The sequence below is a fragment of the Euwallacea similis genome, chromosome 5 (genome assembly GCF_039881205.1).
Source record: "Euwallacea similis isolate ESF13 chromosome 5, ESF131.1, whole genome shotgun sequence".
NCBI classification, from domain to species: Eukaryota; Metazoa; Arthropoda; class Insecta; order Coleoptera; family Curculionidae; genus Euwallacea; species Euwallacea similis.
In genome coordinates this window covers 1,459,398-1,479,380 of record NC_089613.1, presented here as the reverse complement: position 1 = coordinate 1,479,380, position 19,983 = coordinate 1,459,398, and the positions used below count along the sequence as shown (strand labels likewise).

At 34.7% G+C, this 19,983-nt stretch overlaps 3 protein-coding genes across 3 annotated transcripts; all 3 read right to left on the bottom strand.

The window, feature by feature from the left end:
• Positions 1-2,769: 2,769 nt before the first annotated feature.
• Positions 2,770-4,213, bottom strand: U3-55K (U3 small nuclear riboprotein factor 55K). Its single transcript, XM_066390292.1, has one exon. It carries the CDS (start codon positions 4,140-4,142, stop codon positions 2,799-2,801), a length of 1,344 nt encoding a protein of 447 aa, XP_066246389.1. The 5' UTR covers positions 4,143-4,213; the 3' UTR covers positions 2,770-2,798.
• Positions 4,214-4,450: 237 nt separating this feature from the next.
• On the bottom strand, positions 4,451-6,126 carry lwr (lesswright). The gene is made up of 3 exons (XM_066390413.1): positions 5,936-6,126; positions 5,463-5,668; positions 4,451-5,405 (listed from the first exon to the last, which is right to left on the bottom strand). The coding sequence occupies exons 2-3, from the start codon at positions 5,659-5,661 to the stop codon at positions 5,122-5,124; spliced, it is 483 nt and encodes a 160-aa protein (XP_066246510.1). The 5' UTR covers positions 5,662-5,668; positions 5,936-6,126; the 3' UTR covers positions 4,451-5,121.
• A 793-nt stretch (positions 6,127-6,919) lies between these two features.
• LOC136409086 (putative inorganic phosphate cotransporter) lies at positions 6,920-17,635 on the bottom strand. The gene is made up of 9 exons (XM_066390391.1): positions 17,081-17,635; positions 12,551-12,741; positions 12,246-12,497; positions 11,957-12,044; positions 8,449-8,669; positions 7,811-7,963; positions 7,622-7,754; positions 7,328-7,569; positions 6,920-7,276 (listed from the first exon to the last, which is right to left on the bottom strand). The coding sequence occupies exons 1-9, from the start codon at positions 17,178-17,180 to the stop codon at positions 7,115-7,117; spliced, it is 1,542 nt and encodes a 513-aa protein (XP_066246488.1). The 5' UTR covers positions 17,181-17,635; the 3' UTR covers positions 6,920-7,114.
• Between the last annotated feature and the right edge of the window lie 2,348 nt (positions 17,636-19,983).

Here is a 19,983-nt window from a genome sequence, read left to right as displayed (position 1 = left end):
GACAGCAATTAGCAGGAAAAGTAAGAAATTACTAACTTGTCATTATTACACATTTACTTAGGTTGTTATTTCCATTTCTAAATTGGTATCGCTGCCAATTTTTAGTGTTTCTAATTAAACATTGCTATTTCTATATAAATAAAAACGAGGTGTATCAATCATTGTCTGGCTTGGTAAAAATCACTGCCATTTCAGCGCCAATCACTGAAAATTTGTCATAGTTCAATAATATACGTTTTTTTGTTATGAAGTTGATGCTAAGAGAATAAAAGAACGACAACATAATAACTATAAACTATTCTAAAGCATCTGAAGCGAATTCGATGGTAAAAATTTGTACATTGAAATAAACAAAATTTAATTCAAAATGTATTAGTCCTTAAAGTGCCAATCACTGTACTGTTTACCCTATTTCTATTTTGAACAAAATCATCAACGGGCTTGATACACATCATTTCACCTTCTCCCGGACATAAAATTATGTAAAAATTGCAATAGCATTAACGTATTTCTTTTAATCACAAGTGGCGTTCTTCGGGACGGACCTAATTTCTAGGAAGAGCCATAAACCCAATACCGTTCTTGTCATAAAAATTATGACACTCATATTTTTGCCGATGACAGAATTTCGTCTGATTCTTTTGGGTCTTCGATTTTTTACAATGTTTTAATAACCGGAAAGTGAAGATAAAAACGTGGCCTTTATCTGTTCTATTCATACAAGGCCGCGTATATGGCGCTTCCATCTGTGGACAAAAAACAGAGCAGAGGTCGTAACAAAGGTTGTAAATTGAAGAATGGGCTTTCGGTTAGTTAGCAGACTACCCTAAAAATGCGATTTTGGGTGTTAAATATTATAGGAAGAGAATAATAGTTATCTTTATACAGGGTGTTATCGAAGTACGTGGTCAAAATTCACGGGGTGATTCTTTGGGGGATCCTAAGACAAAAACTTTATATAAACATAGATCCGGTTATGCTTCGTTTTCAAGATACAGGGTGTTAAATCTTTTTTGAATACATAATCGTTTTTTCGTAAAAATTTTAATAATCCTTTAGCCGATTTTGTTGAAATTTGCCAGTGTTATTTATGGTTATTATTGTTGTTTATGCGCCATTTAAAACTTTTATATTTTTTTCTCATTGCACCGGGAGTATTTTAACGTGTTCGGCAATCGATGTTAAAACGAGCTAACGCTTATATTGAAGTTGAAGGATACTTTCAGTAACTATCGCAAGATTCGTGTTACTTATCGTTAAAAGTTTTTAGTTGAAAAAAATGGTTATCGCTTGTTTAAGTGCAGTTTTAACGTAAAAGTGGAAATAATTTCCAGCTTAAAATATTTCTTTGTACTACATTAAAAACTGTCACCATGTTTCAACATTATATTATTAGGTCGTGTAGTATGAAATGAGTAGATTCTCGAAATACCACATTCAACTGCGAATAACTTCACTCTAAATCTATATTTGGACTTGACTTTTTTATGTGGAAAAGGCACATTCTTCCTCTTTCGATCAGAGTTTAAAGTGTTAAAAATTATTGAAAACTTTTATTTTTATAAACATTTTTGTGCAGCCATGCAAAATAGTGAAATTCGTGTGTTAATGAAATATGAGTTCCACCGTGGAACCACAACAGCTCAGACGGCTCGCAATATTAATGATGTGTTTGGTACTGAAGTCACTTCACAGCAAATAGTATCTCGTTGGTTCATGAAATTTCGTTCTGGCAATTTTGACCTGAACTAACCTGAACAAATGAACCACGTGGACGACCTGAAACTCAAGTGGATAACGATTATCTGAAAGCCGTGGTGGAAGCGAATCCACGTCAAAGTGCAAGCGAATTATCGTTAATATTCAGTGTAACCAAAAAAACAATATTGACTCATTTGGCTGAAATTGGTAAGGTGAAAAAGCTGGACAAGTGGGTACCGCATGAGTTGAGCGACATACAGAAAGAACGACGTCTCGAAGCTTGTGTTTCTTTGTTGTGCCGGTATAATAACGATCCATTTTTGAATCGGATTGTTACTTGTTATGAGAAATGGATCCTATATGACAATACCAGACGTTCATCGCAGTGGTTGGATCAAGATGAACCACCAAAACATTGTGCGAAAAAAAATCTTCATCAAAAGAAGCTTATGGTGTCCGTTTGGTGGTCCAACGCAGGTGTCATCCATCACAGCTTCATGAAACCTGGTGAATCGATTACGGCTGATGTCTACTGCCGACAACTGATGAGGCAACTGACGGTTAAGCAGCCAAGATTAGTCAATCGAAGCGCACCGCTATTGTTGCATGACAACGCTCGGCCACACACCGCACAAGTCACCTTGGCCAAGCTACAGGAGTTGGAATTGGAAACTCTTCGTCATCCACCGTATTCACCCGACTTAGCACCCACTGATTACCACTTCTTTCAAAATTTGGATAACTTCCTGGTAGGGAAAACATTCAACTCCGACGAGGCTGTCAAAGCTGCCTTCCAAGAGTTTATCGACTCCCGGCCTGCAGTCTTTTACAGCAGGGGAATCAATGAACTTCCCATTAAATGGCAGAAGTATATTGATAATGGTGGTGCATATTTCGATTGACAATAAAAACATTTCATATGAAAAAAAATGACTAAAGTTTCAATTCAATTCTACTCATTTCATACTACAGGACCTAATAGCTTGTACCTTTTTGTTATTTAGGAGTTTTTTTTAATAATAGATATAAATTGAATTGTTGTCATTCCCATCTTAATAACTCTTCATAGTAAATAAAATCATATATTACTAACATTATTACAGCTTAAAAGGTATAACCAAGATTTGGTTTTTAGCACTTTGAACAGTTATCCATCTTCCCAGTTTATACTCTCGGCTCACACAGATCAAAATTTTCTCCCTATCTGATGTAAACTCCAAAGCATTAACAACACCTTGAACATTAATTTTCATAATTTCAATTGCTTTTTTGAAACCGTCGCTTAATTTCCACAGTCTAACAAATCCATCCATAGATCCCGAGGCTACTAAATCAGTATTTGTTAATGCAGTTATGGCTGTTAGCCATCTTGGTTGGGAATTTGATGGGTCTTTTCCATGTGCTGTTTGTATGCAGCAAAGAGGTTTCTTCCTCATGATGCTCCAAACACATATTTGACCATCATCTCCAGCAGACAGAAAATTCTCTTGATTGATAAACTTTACATGATCGATATTACCAGTATGGCCATTGTATATTAACTGAGTCTCTTCAGTAATTTTCCAGAGTCTTAAGTCACGACATCCCGAAGAGACAACTCGGTCTTTATTCAGGGAATCAATACATGTGACAGGGCCCTGATGCCCAAATAAAGTTTCCACATATGCCATTTCATCTAAATCCCATACTTTAACACTTTTATCCTTGCTACAAGAGAACATAGTGTGGGATTCTTTTTTGAAGGTTAATCCAAGAATAGAGTTTTTGTGTCCCATGAGGCTTTTCACATGTTTCAAACTGCAAGGGTCCCATATATTTACATTACCCAGCTTGTCTCCTACTGCCAAAAACATGCTGTCTGTGGATATTGCCAGGCTCAAAATTTCACTTGTGTGACCAGTGATTTGGTCTTCTATAGACCTCACAAAAGGTATAATTCCAATAGTTTTAAAAGTTTTTAGGCTATATTTAATAACTACCCCATCTTTACTACCACAAAACAGGATCTGATTGTCACTAGATAAGCACATGCAGGTCAAACATGACCTCTGTTTTTTACACTTCAGAGTCCTAATTTCTTTAGACAAAACTGCCTTGTATTTGTCTGCTAAAGTAACTCTAAACTTCCCTGTTTCTTTAAGATAGTCTTCTTTAAGTCTCTTGGAAATTACTGTTTGGTCAACTTCATCTTTTTCTAATCGCAGCCGTTCTTCTTTTTCAATTTCTTCTAGATATAACTTAGCCAACCTCACCTTTTTTTCTTGGGCTGTTTCATTTTCATTATCTGACGAACTGGAATTAGCATCATCGTGGTATTCCACTCCCTCATCTTCACTGCTGGTGACTTCTTCGTGTTCGGACTCATGTTTCCTCTTTCTGCCCCTTTGAATATTGTTTTTCGAACTGCTCACTTGATTCCCCTTATTAATAAAGAAAGACATGGTTAAAAATTGAGTTTGAACTGAAACTACATTCAATTAAAAGTAAACTTTGTTATATATAGAGGAAAATTGTTTAACTTGGTAGAACGAAAATGAGGTATAAAATGAGTGAAAGTTTGTGAGGTTAAAGATCAAAAAAGAAGAGAGGTTAGAGATGAATCCAAAAAAATCGATACTTTATGAAACCGATTCGATGTCGATAATGTAAACAAACGTAGATTAATAGTGTTGCAGAATTTACCAATTTAAAACGTGATAGGAGCATTACGTTACACAAAATAGACAAAATGTATTTTTAATTGTCCATATTGATCATCTAGAAACTTATATTAAAACCTAATAAAAAAAAATACAATTATGTCAATACTTAACTTCTATTCCTTAACAATATAATTTGAACATCACTAAATAAATGAAAAAAAAATCAATTGTAGATCAATTCTTTAAGAGTCGCATCAAATTTGCACCTTTTCAGAGACTACAAACTGGGACAAACAAATATACAATGCCTTTTTTCTAAATGTTGAAGTTCTCTATGAATCATTTTAGTGTTTAAAAAAGGTCGCATTTTAATTTATATTCAAGGTACATCTTTCCTAACATTTGGTTTTTTTGATTCGCATATCATACTAAAGAAGTTGCAGACATTTATACAAAATGAGTGCATTTTTCCAACCTTAAGTTATATGTAACTGTTATCAAGAGTCAGTATGAAATGTCATGTAGAAGTAAAATATCCCTCAATAATATTTGCATTAAATATCAAACAAGATCCAAAGCCTACTTACCATAAATTATGTTAGGCTATGATGTGATTCAGAAAGAATAGATCTAAAATTAAACTTATAGATCAAGTTGCAGTTTTTAGTGCTGTGATGTTCCCAGTCCAGGTGTTTATATTTCCAAGACAGTTCAAATCACCAATATGAGATGGAGATAAAAAACTTGACCTTAACTTATAAATAATTCAGACCACGTATTACAACTCTTGGTGGCTCATTGCTCTAGCTTGGGCCTTGACCCTTTTCTCATACTCCAGGCGGTTTTGACAATAGATAGTGTAAGCTTCAGCTTGGGCAGGGTCTTTTACATTAGGCTCATTAAGCAGATCTTGAATTCCAAGAAGAATCTGCTTGATGGTGATGGCTGGACGCCAGTCTTTCTCTTCATCCAATAGAGACAAACACACTGTACCTGATGGGTAAACATTCGGGTGGAAAAGTGGAGGCTCAAACTTGCATTTTGGAGGGCTAGTGGGGTAGTCTAAAAGATGTAATTAACTAAATAGTAAAGTTGTCTAGAAGTTAAAAAAGAACTTGCCTTCCTTGAATAACATTCTGAGCTTGTAGTGTCCTTCCTCCCATGGAGTGCCCTTTTTCCCTGGAATAGAGCACTCCCAATTCATCAAGTTCAAGGAATCATTGGCATTTTTGGAGGGACGAGCGACAAATCCAAAGGGATGGTCCCTACGCCAGGCTTTTCGCTCTTCTGCCAAACGAGCGGCTGCAATCCCAGACATTTCTAACCTGTGAAAACTTATCGAAATTACTTTCTCAGAAAAATCCTGACAACTTGAACTGAGATGTGAATTTGGAGATCAAACCAACTCCTTAAAGGCTCAACTGTTGGGCTGCCATATAGAGAATACAAAAAGTGTCTCTATGAAAAAATCTGAGGTTTTTTAATATCGTGTGCAGTCAATGTAAGATTTTACCGCGAAGCCCACAAATGCTTTGGACTATAATTTTACCCTGCTATGCCTTATTACTTTAAGAAACTAATGTACACCTTACCAGAACTTCTTATGTTTCTTTTAATTTACTTTTTGCCTTTGATTCCTTACAATTTACCAGTATTTTTGTTTTAATCTAACAAAACGAAATTGACTTATCTCGGATTTCAGTGAAAGAAAATGGCCGCGTTTCGCTTTGGACGAGTTCAACACAATTTTACCTTCTCTATGCGTTCGATTGAATACACTTGAACATAGAAGGTAAATCGCTTTACTTCTGAAACGTTCGCCAACCTCACTTTCCTAGTAATTTATCCCGCTGAACGCGGCTAATAGCTATTTCAACTGTCATAAACAATGGCAGTTTAGGCAGTTTCAAGTTAGCACTGGAAATATTACGAGCAGTCCGGATTTAATCTAGAAGCTGTTCCTTCAACGTCTTATTTCGTCCTTTTTTCTTTAACATACGGCATTTTTAAAATGTTTTCTTACTTTTACCTTTACATAGTTTTCTTGTGTTTTCTAATTTCCAAAATTATTTTTCATATTTATAATTTAAGCATCAAATCTGAAGATTCTAAGAATCAGCAGTACCGTAAATAAAACCGGGTTAGATTTTAAAAGAAAACTATTTGGTTCAAATCACATTATTGAATCGCTTTTAGTTCTCTCGTTAGGTGGGGTTTCTTAAAACTTAGCGTTCGTAGAAGATTCCTATAGTTCAATAGAGAAATGGTCGAAACTTTTTTAAGGCACTATTTTGAGTAGAATCCCTTACTAAAAACGTTGAAATCATAAGTTCTTTTTTTCCGAGGTGTTACAATAAAATTTTAGTTACATATCATACACCATGACGTCTATATTTCTGTTGCTATGGGGGTTCCCAAAAACTTAATATTTATGGAAGGCTCCGATAGCTCGGCAACCCGCTACTGAATTGAGAACTGACCCGTATTTTTTTTAAAACAATAATGTTTTTTAAAATAGGTCCTCCTGTAACTTTTTCAGGGGCTTATCACAATAAAGACATTTTCATACAAAAATATGGCTGTAACGTCAATTTATTAACGAACATTTGAAGAATGGTAAAATTCTCATCGTGAATGGGACGCCTATAGCTACATACGCTAGAGTTATATTACTCACTAGTGTCTTAATTGTATTAACAAAATCATAAATTGATACATGGGACACTCATTTTTGGACACATTATTGCATTTTCACTAAACACTAAATTGGGTTAGGCAACCATTGGTTCCTTTTGTTCCTTCTCTGTCTCTTTCTCTGCCGGTTTATCCCATGTTTGCCTATTACCAGACGCAAAAAACAAATAAAAGGTGCAACAGAACGCGTATACACCCGAAGCTGTAATGAAGACTATCCTCCACTTGGCAATGCTCGGCTGAAACCAAAAGACTCTAGAAAAGAATCAGAAATCTTTCTAGAATCTTACCGTTCCCTTAATCATGAATCCAGCGTAAGTGGGGGCGAGCAAACCCACCACATTAGCCATGCAGTTCGTGAAAGACATGAGAATGCCAGCGAACTGTGGAGAAATGTCCAAATGGTTCACCCTGAAACCGGAATTGGTACCTCCGTTCAAGCCCACTCCGATGGTGAGGAGAGAAACCGTAAGCCATTTGTCGCAACCGGTAAAAGCGGCCACGAATAATGCAACCGCGGGACCAAACTGACCTATAATGACAATAATATAGTGTGGTTACTGGGAATAAACTCATGAACATACCAATGCTGTTTAGGATTTTTCTGACTGAAGTTGCAGTAAAGTAGGGCCTGGTCAGCATCCAGTCGGCAACCTGACTTACCAAAATTGAGAACAGCCACATGGCAAGGTATGGCAATGCCGACAGGAATCCATTCTGCAACAATAAATCATTTAACTATGTGTTTGATTTCAAATAATTGACGCTTATACTTCTTTAATACTGAAGTGAAGTACTTGCTTCATGTAAGTGGGAAGTTCGGTCATTAAGGTCTCATATCCATAGTTGTATCCCATGTGGGCCAGGAGTATGGCCCAAAATGGTAAGGATTTTGCTATGTCTAACCATGGAATCGGGGGAACCTTCTAAAATTAAATCCTATAGATAAGTACTACACACATAGATATATTTTATAGATGCATAAATTTACTACTGCCATTCGTTCATGATAACAAATAGGTGCGAATGAATAGGAATCTTGAGGACTTTTGGTAGTATAACAATTCATTCCTTAAACATTTGACTAATTACTGAATGAATTCAAGATATGGCAACAAAGCACGCACTTACGCAAATTTGAATATGAAGTCATTAATCTTCACTTTCATAAATTGAAGTAAAGGAGGAAAAGCCCAGTATGCTTATGGAATTATGTGTTTTTGATACCTGAGATTAGCAATTGTTCCAAAGTGCGTACCTGTGTGGTTTCACATTTAGAACGTGTGAAACGTGATAATAAGATAATACTCAGATCTCTTAGGATTAAAAGATGCTTTCATATCAGCCTTTGTTATTAATGACGAGTACCATGTTCTGATGAACTGCCTACTTAGTGACTATAGAGACTTACTGTGTTCCCAACAACAGTTCCGAGAGATGTCTGGATATACTCCCGTTCCGTCGAATCCATCCCTTTGTTAGATTCTGGATCCTCTTTGACCCAAATTAGAAAAGCAATACACCAAACTGTTCCCACGGCACCAAAAACATAGAAGATGCCCGGCCACCGCCATTCCGATATGGACAATAGTCCACTGAGAGGTAGAGATATCACAGTTCCGAGTTGAGCACCTGGGATAAAAAAGAAGAAACTCGTTCAATTTGAATTAATAGTTATAGAATAATAAAGAAATGAATAGGGATGGGTTTTAAGGACCGCACAAATGAGGAAGTTGATTTGATTTCAATTGGGATCTCAAAGAAAAGACTAAAGCAAACTAGATAAACGACTAGTATTATGAAGTTTCAAGGACATACTTAAATAAACAAAAAACCATTTTTAAAAACGCGCATTGGTCCGGTGAACCTGTATAGAAAAGAAAATTTTCTCTATCACTTTCCACAAGAAAATGTAGTTATTTCTAAGATTGCTACTTTCTCATACTTCTTATATTTTCGCACTACTTTTTGCCTCTTTGATGTATAACATTTTCGTCGTTTTGCACACTCTGCAATTTCTTCTGGTTAAAGTTAATAATCAACGCAGTTAATATACACACAAAAGTTCTAGTCATCGCAAGCCAATCTATTCTAATACCCTATTGCAGCCTATTTATGGATTATGGATTATATTCGGTTTTATTTGAAGATATACGCGCATTATAATTATATAGCTGAGAGAAACAGCCTTGAATATAGCCTTACAGAGTAATTTGAGAAGATTAAGGCCTATTACAATTTCATGCCTCATTCTAGCTCTATGTTTATTAAGTCGAGGACCCAGAAGACTGGTTTTGATGCTATTAGTGATCTAGTCGGATCGGTTCACCTTGGGTCAATCATAGACAGAGAGAAATCGACAATATCAACGGCAAGTATGTTGAGCTTGCCGGAAAATATCCCACTAGCGATATCTACTATCATATTCGTCGAGTTAATTAAACACAGAGCTGCCATGAGATATAGAGTCGATAATTCAATCGATTTCCTATTTCTTAAGATAACTGAGGGGACATGGGTGGGTCTCAAAGAACGGGCCATGAGTGTATAAACTTGCTTTCCGTTTCTGTGATTCCTTTTTACACGAACCGCTCTAGAGCGTAACTAACTGACGCAAAGAAATCGCCAATACAAACGACCCAGTGGCGCTACTCGGTGGCGCGACAAAGTGGCCCGGTTGTAGCAGCGCTAATAATTAACATTGCTGCAATAAAGTGCTGCTGTTCCCTGCACGCGCCCATAAGTTTGGATTGAACTTTTAAATTTATAGGTACTTTTATGATTATTTTTATATTCCTCTCAGTATAACAAAAATAGAAAATGATAAACACAAAAAAAGCAAATTTAAAAATTACATTAAAGAAAGCTTCGGAATATGTGGCTATATGACGTCTATAGCTTATCTCAGTACTTGAACTTAAGCACCCCAGATTATATTTCTTCAGTTCACTGGTTTGGCTATCACGTGGTCGATATTTTACTTGCGTAAGTTCAAAAATTATTAAAAAAATCCGAAAAACGCAAATGTGTTATTGACTAAGAGGTGGACTTTAATCCAGGTAATTTAAGCGAAGCAAAGGATGTGCATAAATTTTATTTATTCAAATGACTTTAAGAACGATCCCAGTTAGGTTTAAAAAGCTTCTCTAACTGATTCACAATACCGAGAACAACACTGCTGTTGGGTATTCTAAACATTGTTACTTTATCTTCTCGATAATGCACAGTAAATAACTTTCTTTATCATATATTTTGTTATTTCTTAGTTTTACTATTTCCGATGATTATTGTTATTGTACCAACGTATGTAATTAAGCAAATAACAAGACAGGGCAATAATCGCATTACTTTAGAGATGGTATTATAAAGAGTATCCAATTGGCTTTCATACAAGCATGATTTGACAGTTGTTGATTAAAAAAAAATTGGTATTCCTCAAGTATTCCATGGTGATGCAGCGGTATTTAATGGAACGCAATACAAACGTTTCAAGTTAGATCAATTAAGTGCTAATATTAGCATCAGTTAAGAAGATCAATTCAAAGCGAATTATATCAATTGAGGCTATTTATAATTTTTTAATGAACTTGCTTTCAAATTTTCTACAATGCGCAAGTGAATTTGGAGGGTTAAATTTACTTTAGTTTTTTAGTGCATGAGAAGTTCAAACAACAGGTATTTCCTTCCCTTCGAAATTATTAATCGTTAAGTAAATTCCAATAATTCCGAAACTGTTGAGTTTAAGATAAGAGAAATTTCGTAACTTGTAATTCACGTTCCTCCGGATTCGATAAATTCTACTATCAACAGATTTTACTTTTGGTAGAGACTCGAGAGAAATAAAATTCAATAAATTGTAATTCATGTTTGTCCTGATGCAAAAATTCGCTTAAGTTCAGATGTAGTGAAATTCAAAAACTGTTCATAGCTTTGTCCCAACTGAGGAGTAGATCAATCCTGGAACGTTACAAATGCAGCGACATGTTCCTATCGGTATACTGAGAACTTGGTGTGACGCATGGCATGTTGCACATGACTGTTTCTGACGGTCCTGAATTAATTCACTTTTCAGTTTAGAGAGCCATTATGTTTCAAGGAATACGGGCATTTCAAAAAATGTTTTTAAAGTGAATTCGGGTCAGGCAAAATGAAAAAAAACAATTCACGTGCCTTCGGATTAAAAATTTCCAAAAATTTCTAGGTCCAAAAGGACCTTTATTGATCACTTTGTTTTGGACTTTATATATTATAAACAAAATTCTCATATGGTTTAATATGCAGATTTTACTAATGTTTAACTCAAATATTAGACGAGCTTTCACCGAATTGAATTTTAATTTTATGTCTAAGACCGAAAACCAATATTTGCTGAAATGTGAGAGTGATTGTTTCCCGTAAATCTGAAGGCTTTCCTGTCATCCAAGTCGTAAATTTTGTTAATAATCGTACCTATGCGAGATAAGGAGCAGCCATAAATTACTGTCTAAAGTAACGGGAATATGCCTTGGTTAATAATGATTTTTCCGCTTTAACAATGGTATTTCGTCAACCGGAAAAACATTAAAAGTTCGCCCCCAAAGACCGTTAATTATTTATATTCAGTAGATTGTCAATGAACTGGAACATCTGCGCAATTTTTTGTATTATTGCAATAACACAAAATAAATTTTGAATTAGATGTTTTTTTCGTCTATTAATAATAGGCAGGGAAGTGACAATGAGTGAGGTTAGAAATAAGGCAATGCATGTGCTGAATTTTTAACCTTATTCACCTGTCACTGTCAATGTCTACTAGTTCTAGAAGAAAAAATATCTCGTTTGCATGACAAACCGAGTTTTTGATTTCAGTTAGAATAACACAATATAAAAACCAGATTCAACACTTTTAAGAAAATATGTCAAAATCAAAAAGTTAGTACCTGCGTAAACGAATGAACCCATTCGGCTCCTCTCGTTAGGGGGGATCCATTTTGCCAGTAAGGCGTGGCTGCACGGGACAATCGGACCCTGCCCGAGAATAGGAATATTTCAAAAACGGTGTTTTCAGGAAGAGGCCCTGCTTTATCTCTCTAATTGTTTTACGTGCAATTCATCAAAGCTATTTACCATTACAATAACAGACAAAGCAAAGCCAGCCTCTCATCCACCTCAACGCGCAGGAACCACTCGGTGTTTACATGTACCTCATTGATATTATGGATAACTTACCTCACCCAATCCCTGAATAAATCGCACTGCCAACAACCAGCCAAGGCCCAGTTTGGCGGAGATAGGTACTAGTAACCCGAACACCGAATTGATAAGCATTCCCACGCCCAGAAAGTATATATTCCCGTAGGTTTTGCCCAGAATGCCGGCCGGAATCTGCGTTATTACGTAACCATAGAAGAAAGCAGTAAGGACGTAGGCCTGAACGTCAGTCTTCCATTCAAACTCGCCATCGGCTTCGTGTGAGTTTTCCTGTCAAAAATAAAATTATTGGTGATGAACTCAGGAAATTTGGTAACATTTACAGCTGTTGTATTGAACTTCACTCCGCACTCAGTAACATCGACGTCGTCACTTGGAGAGTCGTCATCGATCGCTAAAGCTGTATGATTGACCATGGCCACAATGGCCACTGACATGTTTGTCCTCATGATGTAGGCGTTGGCCATGCCGAGGGCCAACATGAAAGTTACGAAGTGTCTGGTTCCAAACCATCCTAAAATCAAAAAATAAAAACAATTTGTATCAGCTTTCGTTCGCCTGGAACCTTCTGAAAAGATGTTGAAGCTTGGATTTTTCATAATAAACGAATTTCTTGTGAAAAATATTTGAATAAAAAATAATTAGAAACTGGTTGAAATGATCCATTCGGGTATATGCTGCGCAAATTTAAAGTGTGAAAATAATTTATAACTGACCAAACAAACTGCTCGAGAAGTTTGGAACTGTTAGAGAAAGGTGACACTTCCTGTGAAGTTGTTCAAGGGTAGATTCCTCGTACTAACCGAGTTCCGATTAAAACAAACAGGGATCCATATTTTTTGTAAAAAAAATTTTAACACAAAAATATTTTAAAACAGATTTACATAGTCCATACGGGTTCATGCCGTGCAAATTTGCGGTGATGATTTATAGCTGACCAAACAAACTGCTCGAGAACTTTTGGAACTGTTGAGGATTCGAAGTAATTTTAATTGTTGTATCGAAGAACATTTCTAGACTGCCCGGTCGTGAAGAAAACTACTGTAGATGTGATTTTAAAGATACAGCACTTTTATATTATTATCTTTTTGCCTGAAGATTTGATTTTCAAACCAAAGCTAATTTCACTCGTTGTTCAGGTACTTCTTACCTGAAAGTAATTGCGTATTTCGTCAAGGTATAGATAAAATTCGATGGTCGATCGATGTGTTTAAAAATCAGATATATCAAATTATTTTAAAAACCCTTAATGATTTATTAGACGGGGTGTTTCACAATAGTACGTCAAAAATTCAGGGGGTGAATTTGGGGATGATTTGAAGAAAAAAGGTTTATATGAACATGAATATGTTTTCATTCCTTACCTGAAATACAGGGTTATAAAATAATTATTTTCTTTTAATTTTTTCTTAGTAAGTCCGTCCCAGCATTAAGTATTTTTAAGAAAATTAGGAAGCGTGAAATAGATGTAGAAACGCATCTTTTAAGGGAAAAACGATCTTTTTAATTCCACCAGAGGCATCCCCATTGATGTGACCCTAAACATTTTAAACGAAAAATATAATACGCCACTGGTTTTTAAATAAAAATAATTTTCTTAACCCTCTATATTTCTGTAAAAAAAGGTTTCTTGAATATTTTTCATGATCTTATCCGTTTTCATAGAAAAAAATAAAACGCAACAATCTGCATCTGAGAAATCACATAATTCATTCATTTGACGCAATGAAAAATACACCAGGGATTTTTCAAAGAGTGCGTGATAATATGCAAAAGGGGATGAGGCATGCATTCTTGGAGGTGGAGGATATTTTCAGCACCTTATTTAGTTGTTTTTTTATAAGTAATGCAATGAATTTAATTTAGTTTTGTGGTTTAAATATTAGTTAAAAAATAGTGTTAAAAATTAATGAAACGCTTAACGTTATGAAAAACATTCAAGATAGTTTTTTTTGACAAAGACATGGAACATTCAGAAAATTATTTTTATTCTTTTTAAAAACCAGTGGATTATCAGTTTCCGTTTAAAATGTTCAAGGTCACAGGCAACTGAGGAAATTAAAAACATCGTTGTCCCATTAAAAGACTTATTTTTACACCTATTTTACCCTCTCTCATTTCCATAAAAATATTTAATGCCGGAATAGACTTCCTAGAGAAAAATGAAAAAAAAAATGACACCCTGTATTTTAGATAGGAAGGGAAAACGGACCCATGTTCATACTTTATTCTTAAAATCATAAAAATGCCACACGAGACTCCACACGTGTCTTATTACATGTTTGTACCTGCATGTATCTGCACGTTTTATTTTAGGGACATTTTCAATGCTTTCCTATTATGTTTAATTAAAACACTAAATAGGTCGGTAGGAATGACGAGAGAACATCGGTTTGAACACGATGGTGATTGTTGCTTGAAAATAGCAATTAATTTGTTTGTTATTATTGTTCTTGAATCGTGATCCACTTGAAAACACGTTACGCTCTCACGTGTATTGTGCAACATTAAATTAAAAATCGAGTCATCTGAATGCCGAATGATGTTTTGCATTTTGATTAATAACTTAAACAATATTGTTGGTTTTGACGAGAAAATGACCGTTGCACCCAGAGAACTGTCTATTGAAAACGAACAATTCACGATTAATTATTGAGGTATTTAAGTATTGTGTGTGGATCACGAATAAGTTTTTTGCATTATTTCTTTCTAATTTCCTGGATTATACTGTCTAATTTTGTTTGATTTAAAATTGTGGTAAAACATCAAGGGGGGATCTATAATGTATGTATGTATATCTCCATACTAAAGGGACTTTGGAAATTAAGAATAACACCAAATCTTCTTTGCCAAATTGCTTCGTTTATATTTAGAATTGTCCTCAGGCAAATGTCCAAATATCGGTGAATGTGAAATGAAGCTTATAAAGTTTCTTATTTTTATTTGTAATCTACAGGGTCCGAATGGGGATTAAATAACAGCAACAATGACGTAATATTATTTGTAAATGAGGATGTTTTTTTTTAAAGAAATTTGCCCCTGAAAAGATAACATATAGACCTACGTACATTGTCATATTTGTTTCTTTTAAAACTTATTGAATGTCAAATTTTATTACGTATGCGCCATTTACTTCTATCATTTTTCATTACGTTCATTACGTTACATAAAAAATTAGACACGTCACGTTTCATAAAATGTAAAAAACGCAACAAAAATTGGCAAAACGACAAACTCTAACGGAAATTTTTACTTTTCCTATTGTTATGCAAATAACAAAAAAGTCCGTTATACTTGTGATTAACCAGTTCAATTTTAGGACGCCCTGTATAATACATTATACAGGGTGGTCGCTAGTGCGTTAGACATTTACGGATAACAGAACACAAGATCTCTTTGAAAATTTACAAATTTCGGTCTTGCTCCATCAAGCTAAAATATTTTCACCAAAGTGATGCTGCCAGTTATCTAAAAAGTCGCAGTAACTACGAAATATTAAATAGAACACCCTGTATATTATTTAATTTCTAGGTCCCCTATTGCCTTTTGATCATTTTTGATTCAATAATTGCTATAACTATCTCTAGTGGTTCTCGAAATATTTATTAATGTTCTTATTTTTTTATTTACAATAAGGACCTAGTAAAACATCTGTTAGAACGGAAGTGCTAGAGATATGTATAGGAATTTTTAAGAAGAAATTATTAAAAAGACATAAACTTAAAAATGAAATAATATACAGGGTAGGACGCCAAGTATATACATATTTCATAACTTGCAACGTAGGAAAGCCGAAAATATTTTAGGTCGATGGAGCAATAATAATTACCGATATTTGCTCATTTTCAGGAAGAGCAAGCATTCCAATTTCTGTAAACGTCTAACTTACCATCGAACGCGAACCACCCTGTATAGATATTTTTAGATTTTCATTTTAAGATGCAATGCACGCGGTGAGTGACCGTTCACAAAAACTTTATTATAGAGGTATTTTCATTTTCTATTTTCTGGTAATCGTAGGCATTTAAAGGTGGTCACTGGTCGTCCTCGTGACAATAATTACATACTTAGGCGGTATTCTACACATAATGCGAGGTAATCCATTCGACAGCAGAGGAGCGATATATCCGAGAATGTCCATTTTTATGTCTTACTGAAATGTTCCTTTCAATGCAGGGGTGTGGTGCCAACCTAATTTTTTTGCTTAAGTTCTTCAATTATCTGCCTTATTTTTTACTTATATTTACGCTCAACTTCTTTCCCTATCTAATTGTAATAATCAATTGCAACCGTTAGAACTCCAAGTCTTAATTCAAAATTTTATTACTAATTTTATATTCATCCTACTTCTGCGTAAACGTTAAAAATTCGAAACTTAAAACGCTCAACAGAGTCTAGGAAAAAGTAGCGATAACGATTAAGAGCAGGGTCAATTTCATTAGGATTCGGCTATTGAACTATAGCGATTACTTCACTATTCTATACAGCCTCATTGTTAAATGGGTATCATTACCACCCACCACCAAGGCGGTGCATTAAGGTAGCTTTGCACCCGGCGGCTTTAAAATTTACAAACCGGTCGATGAGCACATGTTTCGACCACGTGCTGCCACAAATTCGTCCTGCGTTGCCACATTGTGGTTAAAATTCGGTTTTTTTGCGAATTTTAAATTGGTTTTAGTGGGTGAACATCATGAATTTTTACCACGTTGCAGTCTGTAATGTTGCTTAATCTCTAAACTGATAGTAGGGATTTTAAGGCTTATCAAATCGTAAATGTAAACTGATAAACGGCGTAGGAATTATTTGAGTTTTGAGACTTATTTTCTTTGCTTTAGGGAAGAATTTCTCACCTGGTTGTTTCTTCTTCTGTAGCGATTCCGTTTCGAAAACGGTGGAATATTGAGTATTTGGGTAATTGTGATTACCGTTGGTTGCAGTTGAACCGTTCATTTTGGATTTTTAACGAAAAACAAATTTATTAAGTCTAATCTACACTAATATCACCGAGATTCCCTAAGTTTAAAATTAATAAATAAGTTTCGCAATAACGATCTACTATTTTACATTGAGCTTCTTCTAACCAGAGAGTACTAACAATTCAACCTTGATTTGGTTTTTAACTAAAAATGTCAACTTGCCCGTGCAAATTGGGTTAAAACTGTGTAAAAAAGACTAGTTCTGGACCTTCCGCCGTCTCTTTTTCCGGGTAAATAGTAAACTGTGCGTACAATTAGCAAAGAACTTGAAACGAACATCCATACTCGAACATCGGACAGATTTTCAGGAGATTTATCGTTTGTATACGGTCTCGCACTGCACTGTATAACATCGGATTTCAGACGGTAACTACTTGGGTCGGTACTACTATTCAACGCTGTTGACTGTAACTGATTACGAATACCGGCTAATGTATTTATATTTCGTTTCGCAGTTGAGATAATGCCGAAAAGTTAAAGCTTTATAGTACCCGTTGCGACATCTGTTTTTGTGCTGGAGAACGTACTAGATTTGTCTATGCTGTGGTACCAAAGGAATTGTCTCCTTTAGTCAACGGTTTTTGTGATTTGTACTCATTCGTAGTATCTGGGTTTTATGATGCGACCAGTTTTGAAGGCTGAAAAATATTTGAATGAGATGGATGTAAATATCAAATATTTTTTCTTTTATTCCATTGAGGAATAGCGCACTACTGACAATAGGGGAGGAATTTAACACTATTGTTAATTAAATTAAATTTTAAATTAAAATAAAAACGGGACACGGGTTCATTTTCGCTTTCTGTCTGAAATATACGGTGATACATTTTTTTAAAAGGTTTTTTCCTAATAAGTCCGTCCCGGCATTAAATATTTTTATGAAAATTCGGGAGCGTAAAATAGGTATTGAGACGCATCTTTTAAGGGAATAACAATGTTTTTAATTTTACAGGGGCATCCCTATTAATGTAACCCTGAACATTTTAAACTAAAAATATGATGTGCCACTGTTTTTTTTTAAATAAAAATAATTTTCTGAATGCTCCGTATTTTTGTGAAAAAAAGTATTTTAAAAATCTTTATAACTTTAACCGTTTTCATGGAAAAAAAAATGAAACTTTTAACATAATAAAAAAATACAGCCGGGATTTTTCAAAGAGTGCACAATAATATGCGAAAAGGAGCAAAGAGATGCATTCTTGCAATGAACCTAATTTAGTCTTGTAATTTAAATATTAGTAAAAAATAATATTAAAAAAAAAATCCATAAATGGTTAACGTCATGAAAAACTTTCAGGAAAGCTTTTTTGACAAAAATTTGGAGTATTCAGAAGATTATTTTTATTTAAAAAAAAACCAGCGGAGTATATTTTGTGTTTAAAATATTCAAGGTCACATTAATGAGAGCGTCAATGGTGAAATTAAAAACATTGTTTTCCCATTAAAAGACGTATCTCTCCACCTATTTTACCCTCCTCAATTTTCATAAAAATACATATTTAATGCCGGAATGGATCTACTACGAAAAAACTAAAACTATTTTTTATCACCCTGTATTTTAGATAAAAAGCGAAAACGGACTCATGTTCATATGATTTTTTTTAAATTCACAGATTAACCCGCTAAATTTTTGACATATTATTATGAAACCCCCTGTATATTGAATATATCCTGGATGTGAAACTTGGATGGTACACTAACGATTTATGGTATAAAAAGGTGTGCAATAAGTTTATTTTGATTTTATTTCATTATAAGCAGTTCGAATTTGTGAAAACATTTGTCTATAAAATTAATAATAGTTTGGATGCTTGAGCAAGAGGCAAACATTAGAAAATACCATTTAGGGTAATCACCGACACAGATAATGAAATTAAAAAAAAGAAGACAAGCCATATTAGATAAAATGATCAAACACTAATCATCATCAAAAAATACGCCAGTGATATAGCTCATATAAAAAAAAATCGGAGTATTTTCCACATTTTGCATATTCACTTTTCGGATATGTTAATTGTTCATTTTCATTTATCTAGTATTTTTTTCTAAGTTTTGAAGACGATAGGAGTGACTGATACATTTTCAAGGGTTTTCCCTTCGAGCTCTCAGTAAAAGATGAAAGATATTCCCAGCTAATTTTAATAGAACATGGTATGCAAATTTACCTCTACTTATGTGCAAGGACTTATATACAAATATCGGTTGTTCGGAAAGTAATTTCGTTTTTTTATGTGAAAATGAATGACAGTTTTCGTATAATAAACAAATGCTTTATTAAATTATATATTGGCCGTTCTGGTCCAACACCTTTTGCCATCTTTCTGGTAGTAGCATAATTCCACGCTCATAAAATTTTTTGTCTTTGCTGGCAAAAAACTGATCGAGGTGGTTTTTGACCTCATCATTTGAGATGAAAGTTTTACCGTCTAAAAAATTTTGGAGTGACCGGAACAAATAATAATCCGATGGTGCCAGGTCTGGAGAATATGGTGGGTGTGGCATTGTGTCCCATTCAAGCTGTAAAAGCTTTTGGCGAGTGACCAAACTTGTGTGAGGTCTCGCGTTGTCTTGGTGAAACACTACACCTTTTCTGTTGATTAGTTCGGGTCTTTTCTGTTGAAGTGCATCCTTCAGTTTGTCCAGCTGCTGGCAGTAGACTTCCGAATTAATCGTTGTGTTATCCGGTAAAAGCTCAAAAAAAACGATTCCTTTAAAATCCCACCAAACAGACAGCATCACCTTTTTTTGGTGAATATCGGCTTTGGAAATGGTTTGAG